Source organism: Bombus bifarius, unplaced genomic scaffold (assembly GCF_011952205.1).
Source record: "Bombus bifarius isolate JDL3187 unplaced genomic scaffold, Bbif_JDL3187 scf7180000007996, whole genome shotgun sequence".
In the NCBI taxonomy this organism is placed as follows: Eukaryota; Metazoa; Arthropoda; class Insecta; order Hymenoptera; family Apidae; genus Bombus; species Bombus bifarius.
The window spans coordinates 2,428,124-2,437,877 of record NW_022884376.1 but is presented as its reverse complement, the minus strand read 5'-3'; the positions used below and the strand labels follow the sequence as shown (position 1 = coordinate 2,437,877).

Sequence of the window (9,754 nt, the reverse complement as noted above, 5' to 3'; positions counted from 1 at the left end):
TGTTTATCCAACTCCAATTAACCAGTTCCCTCGTTTTCTACAAGTCCCCACGCGTTTTTAAAACTTTTACCGCGCATCATTCGATACGATGATATCAGTTATCAAAAAAATTCCGGATCGATCGTTAGATCGCTAAATGCTAACATCAGAAATACCACACCAGTCAAAATGACTGGTTCGACGATTTTATAAATGTGTCAACCCTCGTTTAGGGATCATGGTCGCGGATGGATTAATAATACTAATAATAAATACAATAATATTAGTAAGAAAGTAATAAATCAATAAATATAAAAATATTATATTATTACGTATTTTTTTAAAGACCAGTGATTTTGACAGGTTTTGATAGAAAGTTAGCTTCGTGTAGTTCCAGTGTTGTGATTCTTATATGATTGGATCTATTTTATTCTCGAAGCTCCTGGTGTTTATACTTTAGGTGTTTATACTTTTAGTCGACGTTTTTCCATGAGGTGAGAATCTATGTCTGTTCAATAATGTTCAATAATATGATGGTCGAAATGTCGTGAGCGTCTCGTGAATTGTGCCTCGTGTGCGTACCGTGTTGAGGGTACATAGCGTAACGTCCTGTTAGCGATATTGTCCGGTGGTCTACTGTCGAAGTTTATGACACATTGTTTGCCATTGAGCGGACACGTCGAGCGCTTAAGATTTATAAGTTAAAGGTTGCAAACTTTGTAAGATGCATCGTGAGAAATTCAATCGTTGATATTCAGAAAGCTGAAAAGCAATCTTTCAAAAATAACAAATACGCTGTCCGTATCGTAAACTTGAGATAAGCTTACAAGCTTATATACTCTACAACTTGCCTCGTATATCTATCGCATTTGATTATGGGGCTATCGAGCTTGCAGCAACCTTTTCTTATTTTTGCATTGTCAAACATTCTCTGTAAATCATCAATGTATATATATTTAAGAAACTACGATATATATATATTTTCTACGAAGCGATGATTCACGTTGACTTGATAATTTCACGAACTTAGTTAGTTTTGAAATAGGAAAACTCCACTGTTCCAAGAATTGTACACAGAAGCACGATATCAATGTTGTTCCGTACTTGCAAATTGAACTACTCGAAAGATAAATAGAGACGAAACCTACACAGAGGCAACGTGTCTTCATTGTTACTTAACGTTCATCGTCGCTTTCGAAACGTGACTAGACAACATTTATCTCGATAAGACACCCAACGTATGAACCTTTTCCATTTTACTTCCATTGCTCGACCTACCGAGCACATTCCATAAAAGCTGATCGAACATCCCACCGGACACCACCTATTTTCATCTCTAAAACTACCTTCGAATCACGAAATTTTCCACTCGAAATGCAATTTCTTTCATTCGGGGGAATTCGCTTCGTTTCCTACTAATTGCGTGCCTTTGGTTAATCCTCTCTAATGAGTATTTTCAAAGAAGTCTTTCGCGTCGTAATGTTGCCAGAAGGGCAATTGTAACACCTAAAAATGAGAGTAAATTGTACGCTTTACGGTAATATAGCAATAAATCACAGTAATTCATAGTAACACATATATATATAGCAATAATTAGTATATACAATTTAAATTTCTAAAAGCAAACCACTGCAAACCTACAAAGTTTCCACGAAAAGTTATGAATTTTGATTATTACAATTTCTCGATAGGGAGGATCGTACCTTTGGCGACCGTTTGGAGGATTATCCCGAAACAAGATCGGGAACGTGTTACAGATATGATTATCGTCGGTACCGTGGACTAAGTTTGCCAGGCGAGGGTGAAAAAAAAAAGAGAACGAGAAGAAACGATCGGGGGCAGTTTCATCGATTAACCACGCGCTAATTAACGTTTCACTTAACAACCAGGTGAATGGAGTCTAACGACACGATGGAAAGATCCAGAATCTTGTTCTGCGATGTTCAACGCGAGAACAAAGAGACAGCTGCAACGATGAAATATAAAATGGAAAAATATCGATAAATCGATGAAACGTTTACGGACCTCGCCTGATAAATGCATCGCGTTCTTGACCGGTCATCGAGGAGACGCGAGAGAAGGGAAGAAGCGTCGCTTATTAAAAGATGAATCCACACGCCGCCAGCAAAGCGTATTGACCTACCCTATGCGCGAATTTAAAGGCTTCCTCGATTGCGAAAATTATTTTAGTTTCTCCCGTAACGTTTTCCCTTCCAACGATTCGCAATTCGCTCGAATAAACGATTAATCATGCCCGATTGCTTCGCTCGTCAATTTTCGGCGGTTTTATTTCGGGGAACGACCAGCTGCGAGTGTTCTTCGAGTTCCACTTTCCTTCTAAACGAGAACTACGTACACGGATGAGAAACTGTTACAAGGTTCCTGGTCGTTGAGACTCCGCGAGAGAAATTTCACAGTTACTTTCCGCGATTCTGTGCAAGCCGCGAACGAGTGACCCGGTCGAAGCGTTAAAGATGCACGCGCGTCTTGGAGCGAATAGTTTCGCGGCGCAGACTCGTCCCGCTAATTTACCAGCACGCGTTCATCATTCAGGCGTCCAGGAAGTTTTCCAGCGATATTAAAGCAAGCATGTCGTTCCACATATTAAACACGTTCCGCCGGCGACCGTTCGTAGACTATTGCCCGAGCAGCGAAACGAAGGAACGTCGACTTTTATAACTGCCATAAAATTGCGATTTTCAAAGTTCAAATCTTCCGAACTAATATAAAAGAAACTGGCGAAAAGAAAAAGAAGCGTAACCGGAGATCTCTGTAAAAATTGTATTAAGAGGTATTCCGAAATGATTAAAGTTCTATTTAAAGTATGCAAATACAGCGCATTATTAAATACGTTTCCGGAGGAATATTCAAACAGGTTGAAACGAGGAACGCTTGATCCACGGTGAAGAGCCGCTCGAGGCGCGACCGTAAGGAATAGAAGAACTCGTGCGAGGTCTCGAGCAGAAGGTAAACAGGTCGGCGTGGAAATGGAATCACCGAGATCTCTCGGCTTTAAAGGATTTCCCAGGCTGCCTGACCCGAATGGATCCTCCGAGGCTTCCTCGGTCGCGCCGGATTTCTGGATACATATATTCTATTAATATCGGAAGGTCGATGTATTTCTCGTACCGAGGTGAGAGAAACGTCGTTCGATTCGCCACACGTCCTGATGGGATCTGTCTAGGTTCGAAGAATTCTAAGAAGCTCGCGCGATCGCGTACGTTACGTGTATCTAATCTAAACTTACATTGAAATATAATTTCGCAGAAAAGAGGAGAATACGTTCCGTGTAAATAATCCGTCTAACTCTATCCTTTCCATAACTCACGATAATGAACCTGAAATATTATGTAAATTGCGCTGTCTAACCATTCGCATTAATCCAAGTTTCGCTCCCTTGCTTGGACCTGGAACCAACCGGCTGAATTATTCAAACGCACGATCGTCTAATTGAATTTTCCCTTACGTTACGTCATACTAACGAGCAGAAGAATCGTGTAGCTCGAACGCACGTCAGGTTCGCGGGCGTTCTCCGATTCGTCAACAAAATATTCGTCGGTAATCACTCGAGGACGAAACACGAGTTGGTTGCGTGCCAGCGAGTAGTAAAGACAGCCACGGCTCAGACACGATACGAAGAACCCTCCAATTAATTAAGCGGCGTACACATCTACCGTTGGTAGTTTTGGTAAAAAAAAAAAAAAAAAAAAAGAAAGGAAAGAGAGACGAAATGGAAAATGTAGCTGTTTCTTGCGTACTTTAACAAGCAGCCAACGCGACGAGAAGCGGGATGGCCATGCAAACGGAACAAACACGAGTTATCCATTAATTCGGGGTGGTAATTGCGGTCTTAAAATCCCGGCTGGCTCGCGCCAAAAACTGCCACGACGATCGAACAAAAAGAAACGCGAAAAGGAACAACATGCATAGTGCTTGGCGATATTTGCCGAGCGTGAAATTGCTTCTGGCTAGGGCAACAAAGAAAAATGAATTTCAAACTCCAGCTTTACGAGTTCTATTCTTCCTTCGAAGAAATCAATTTCTGTTTATTAGGGGGATACCCAGCTAATAGTAATTACCATGTTTTTATCTTCGTTTTATACAAACGTTCTGGCAATCGCTCGTAGCAACGAAATTACAAACGTTTATATCAATCGATAGTTTTATAAATACGACAGAGCTCACTGAAACCTGCATACAGATTTGTTTCGTCTATTAATTACGTTTTTCATATTCTTACGTATTTATGCATTTTGTACTTTTAAATTTCCATTAAATGTACAAATATTTGTAAGCTACGAGTGATCGCTACGCTGTATACATGGCGATACCTTTGACTCATAAAACGACCGTAATTATCGCCAAGTATGTTTCTTCGTCACGTACTTTACCCTTGTCGTAGAATCTTCTTACAACGATTTTCATTGCTTTCTTTGGCCAGCAAAGTAAACTGGATGAGAGAGGCTTTGCTTCCATAAATAAATACGTAGAAATGGGTCACGAAGTGGCCTACAATTAATCGCAAACAAAAATAGGAAAAATGTAGAGAGAAAATAGTAATAAAAGGAAAAAAAACAGCGTGATACAGGTCCAAGAAAAAGGTAGATGCCAGGCTGGGGTAAATCGACTGGAGGGGTGGGTGGTGTCTAGCCGCTGTAGTCAACCGGCCGCATAAAAGGGCTGCTAACGAAGCTCTGATTGCAGGCCGAGCGGTTTCGATTGGACCGTGATAAAAAGTCAGCGTGCAAGGTGTCCGAGCATAGGGCGGCTGCTGTAAAAGCGTACTAAAAATATAATGCTTGCTCGCGTCGCGTTGGCGTGAAACCGCGTTTTGTTCACGCGGTGTGTCTATCGATGTGACCCCGATACAAGTACGCAGCTCTAGAAAAAAAAAACACAAGCCCGCTTTTATTGTTCGCAATAAACTGGCAACGCCCGACGAGGGTATAATCTCCATGTTCCTCGTTGTCGCCAGAACGTCCGTATTTCATAGATACGAGGACGAATCGCGTTTAAAATTACATTCGCTTAGAAAAATTCTAAGATATTCGTTTCTTCTTTGTTTCTCTGCGAAACACGAATAGGGGGAATCGTTTTGTCATCGATCGGAGTTTCTAGCGAGATGGTTCGTCGAAATGCGTTTTATCTTAGAGCGATCTATAAAAAAAAAAAAAAAGGATGCAACGCAGAGTAGCTATTTATAAACCAGGGTACATAGACGTTCCATTTTCCCGGTGGCTTTCAAAGAAGCGCAGTCCCAAGGATACCGTATGCTTCACTACCTAAGGAAAACGTGTCACCTGCTGTTTAAAGTGCACTGTGACAATTATTGACTCTGATAGCGACTACCGTATTTGTAGAGGTTAACAGGGGGGGGGGTGGACTATTCGAAGATGTTGATACACATCGTCGTAAAAACCGGACAGACCAGAGGAACGACTAATAAATAGTGGAGGAGGAAAGTTGGAAGTGAGCGAGCGAAAATTTCCTCTGTGGAATCTCGGAGAATATAGAGCGAGGATTGGCCTATTATTTCTCGAGACTTGTCACGAGAACTGGAAGAACTTTCTTCTTATTAAACCTCTGGGAACCCTTCCCCGGCAATAGTATCGCGCTGATGTCTCGTGTTCGTAAATCTACGCATTTTAACCAGCTGTTAACGCAATTCTGAATTATATTTTTCATCTGGAAGTCAGCTTATTTCGCTCGGGCAGAATCGAGCCTACGAAACCTCTACGATCTCATCTACGACGGTAAAATAATTTGTCGTTGTTTTCTTAAGAAGATCCGATGAAAATGTCGAGGAAGGGTTACACAGTTGTAAAAAGCAAGCAGCGATGAGTTAATTCGTTCTTTGGGGATAGCTTATGGAGGATACGTCCGCGAAACAGCTGACTCGGTGCAAAACTACCAGCTAGCAGTCCAGACAGACAGAACGAAGAACATCATCCCCTTTAGAAGGGCTCCAGACAGACGAACCCTCCAGGCAACAGCCCTCTGTTCCCTCCCCGACAGCGACGACCGTCCCATCGCCATAGCAACCCCTTGGATTCAGCAGCCAACCTAACCAACCGATTTGCCCACACTCCCGGTCCCCTGTTCGTTGTTCGAACATTTACATCAAACACGACGTTTCTTTCTTTCATTTTTTTACGCACTCGAAATCAGGCAATCCTTTGTTTCTTCGTTGCGATACGCTCGCGTGTGCGAGCGGAGTGGCTGCGCATCGGCGATTTCAATTTACCTTTCATTTTTACGATTGGGTAAATGTTACGGTTCGTCGCGTGTACCGTTGTAATTGGAAAGTTTCTGTTTCGCGGGGATTGCCGGATCAATTGCGAAGAAAAGCTTAGACACCCTTTGTTGCCTCGTATCAAAGATCACGATGTAGCTCGTGAATCATCGTCGGCGATGCTATACCGTTTTTCGTTGTCTTTGCTTCGTTTGTTTAACGTTTTCTGTGCTTTCTCTCTCCCGAGTTATCATTTCTTCTTCTTCTTCGACTTTAAGGAGAGAAAAGTTACTTAGAATAAGTAACTTGGAAAAGTCTACCTCGTAGACGTAGTTTCTCCAAGCATAAAATCACGTCGCGAATAAAAGATTCTGCCTATTCGCCTGCCATTACAGAAACCACCGCTTCGAGGATAAGTCATGGCGTTCTCTGCGTGAAGTCGCGGGATAGCTCAGCGGGCCGAATGATGGCCGCAATTTCTGAAATTGCCGCTACTTTTTTTTTCGCTTCTCGTGTCTTCTGCTTCAATTGCTTACGTCACGAAGCTGTTCTTTCTTCCACCTTCTTAAGACCACCGAACGCCATCGAACCTGCGTCAGTCGCGTATCGTAATTCATTCCTTTTTCGTCGAAAGCCAACGACAAACGCCACAAACAACGAAAGCCACTCGTCGGATAAAAGATTCGTGCGAAAGGAAAAATGTTGTTCCCTGTAACGACGAAAGCTCTTCCATTATTAAGCGCGTTCACGGTGTCGATCGTCGCTCAAGATACAAAGACTACGGTGTTTCCGTTCGCCGGAAATGGCTCCGTCCTGGAATCACCGAGCAGAGAGGAATCCGCGCTTCGACCGGATATGACGCGTTCTTCCGAGCTTCTCGCGCGTCCTCCCACTCTACCTGTACCTGTCAATAATTATCTCCTCGGTAACGTTTCGCGTGTTTCTTTAATCAATTATCGTGACGAGGACGTGGATAGATATTGGAAAATGCTAACGTTGTTACGCTTTTCAGCGCCGCAGAGAACGTTTATTCATCACAGGGGCGAAAACGTGCCGCCTTACGTGTACGATAATCCACATTTCAGCTACCCAGTAGCGCACTCGATCGATTACCCGCTTGGACCATCTTCGAAGCAGCTCGTAATCGTCAGCTTCATCGGTTTACTGTTGCTGTTCGCGGTTATTCAGAACACGATCGTGAACGCGAAGCGCAGAGACATTTTGACGGACGTGCTGTCTGCCAGGAAGAAAAGAGAGCTGTATGCTGCGTACAATTTCGATTCAGTGGTAAGGATTCGACGCGTAAACATTCCGTGGTTCGTTCTGTAATAAAGATATTCTTTATATCGACGATAATTCGATGCGAACTTTCTTATAGCTTTATAACGAGATGGTAGTTGAAAGTTTTAACGATCAGATTTCTTTATCTTACTCGCTATGTTGGTCTCAGACAGCGGAACAGGAAGACGTTCTCGAAGAAGACGCTAGGGTACGATGTATACAGAGAACCGTGTGCTTGGAGAATCGGAAGCTCTCGAAAGCGTTCGGCGCTACCGGCAAGATACTCGCCAAGTACTTAACGTGAGTTCCAGAACACGACGATATTGCTTCGCGGCCAGTTTCCAGCGCGACGCGGTGTAGAAATTTAATATTCAGAGTGTCGTCACGCGAACGAACGCGAGTCGTGGTATCCGGACCGGGAGAACTTCGACGTATCCCACTCTTATTTCTCGAAATGCCATTTGCACGCCGTAGGAATATCGACACGTTGAATACCACGGCGGTTTTACAAGGTTTGGCCAGGGCGTCACGATGAATTTTTTATTATGCGATACATATAATATATGAAATATTACCTACAAGAGATATGTTACGGTGTATAATCATCGTTTTAATGAATTTATCTCAACGAGGTCACCGGTGACCTCCGCATCGCTCTTACGCAGTTTCGCTCGATTCACTTATTTTTTGCGATTATGAATTATCTCATATAGCTTGTTCGCATTGCTAAATAATTGTTCCGTATCGTTACGTCCTGGGACCTGCCATAAACTATAATCCATCCCTGAGTCATACTTACTCGAACCCGCGACATTGTTCGCTAAGTTAAAAGCGGGTCTTCCCATGATCGACAGCCACTGCTGGGGGTTGTACATACTAAATTTATATTTCATGTATAAATAAAACTATTTTTATATGTTTTATACTGAATTCACGCCATTCTAATAACGACGGTAATAATAAAAAATGTATAGCTACTGTATACCAATCTTGATACACCGATGGCGTTCAGCGTGTTAAAGATGCTTCTCACTTTCCTGTCTTGGCAAGGAATACCGCGGTTGTGGATATTTCGCGAGGAAGAGGAAGTCGATTCAGATTGTTCGTGTGCTTTCAGACGAAGCGTGGAGAAATCTTTGAAATCGTCTTCTGGCTGGTTCCGATTGGTACGGGATGCCGGGGAGGCAGGTGTTCGCGGTGAGGAGTGCGAGGTGCTTTACAGAGGCTGCGACGAAGAAGTTTCCTCAGGATCGTAGAGAAACACGCGATCAACTAAAACACAATCAGAATATGTACGTTGCATGTAGAAATAAAACATACGATAGTAAGAAGAAGAAGAGGGATGCGTTTTATTTTTTATTCGCAGCTTTCCTGATACCGCGTACAGTTGGCGGATTATCCAAGGGATACAGTGACTGTAATCTATGTTACTGTGTCATCTTTTGTGTCATATAAACTTTGTACGGATACGTGGAAAGTGGTCAATTTTATTGAAATAGTTACAGTTTACAATTATTAAACGAGAAATATATTATTAAACAAAATGTAAATACTTCCTACGGATTAACGATGAAATATATTTATGTATATGCTAAATGAGATATAGAAATGAACAGTTAAATAAATTAATAAAACTGTTAAATAAACAATGATTCAGAACGTTTTTTTTTTTACTAATTATACGATTAAAATTAAATACCTCGAGCGACTTTTGATCAAATTTATTATTATTTATTATATCTTGATAGAAAAAAATTTAGTGTTGGATAGTAAAGAGATTAGGATGAAAGATTTATCAAAATATTTCTTCCCTTCCTTTGTTTCTTAACTTGTCCTCTTCTTAGAGATATACAAATTTATCCTATTCATTAAAATATCGTAATACCGAAGAAAATCCTTGGGAATAATCCCGATGTACTACAGGTGGGAAGCAATAAAAGTGTTGACAGACAGGGAAAATTTGGAAATTTCAATGGGCCCTATACTTGTGGCCTCTCATGACTCAAAGTAATTAAAGAAGGTGTACGTGATCATAATTCACCTCCTTCCCTGTGCTAGAAATGCCAAAATCGTGGTATAAAAGACAACTGTTAGTCAGTTGAAAGCACAGTGGTACTAAGACCTCCGCTATGACTTGAGTAGCGAGACAGTTGCGAGTGAGTAGTGAGGAAGTTGCGAGTAGTTACAGGTGAATCGTAAGTTGTAATAATCAAAGTTCGCGTAAGGTAACCGTTGCTTCCTACTTAAATTCCAATAAATAAC

General features: G+C 41.9%; 1 protein-coding gene across 1 annotated transcript; it reads left to right on the top strand.

Moving 5' to 3' along the window:
* Window positions 1–6,856: 6,856 nt before the first annotated feature.
* On the top strand, window positions 6,857–8,748 carry LOC117206070. Its single transcript, XM_033445069.1, has 4 exons — window positions 6,857–7,136; window positions 7,224–7,498; window positions 7,662–7,792; window positions 8,610–8,748. Exons 1-4 carry the CDS (start codon window positions 6,911–6,913, stop codon window positions 8,746–8,748), a joined length of 771 nt encoding a protein of 256 aa, XP_033300960.1. The 5' UTR covers window positions 6,857–6,910.
* Window positions 8,749–9,754: the final 1,006 nt, after the last annotated feature.

Coding starts and splice junctions, on each gene's coding strand:
- LOC117206070 (XM_033445069.1), top strand. CDS start 6,911: ATGTTGTTCCCTGTAACGACGAAAGCTCTTCCATTATTAAGCGCGTTC. Junction 7,137..7,223: donor TGTCAATAATTATCTCCTCG/GTAACGTTTCGC, acceptor TACGCTTTTCAG/CGCCGCAGAGAACGTTTATT. Junction 7,793..8,609: donor ATACTCGCCAAGTACTTAAC/GTGAGTTCCAGA, acceptor GTGTGCTTTCAG/ACGAAGCGTGGAGAAATCTT.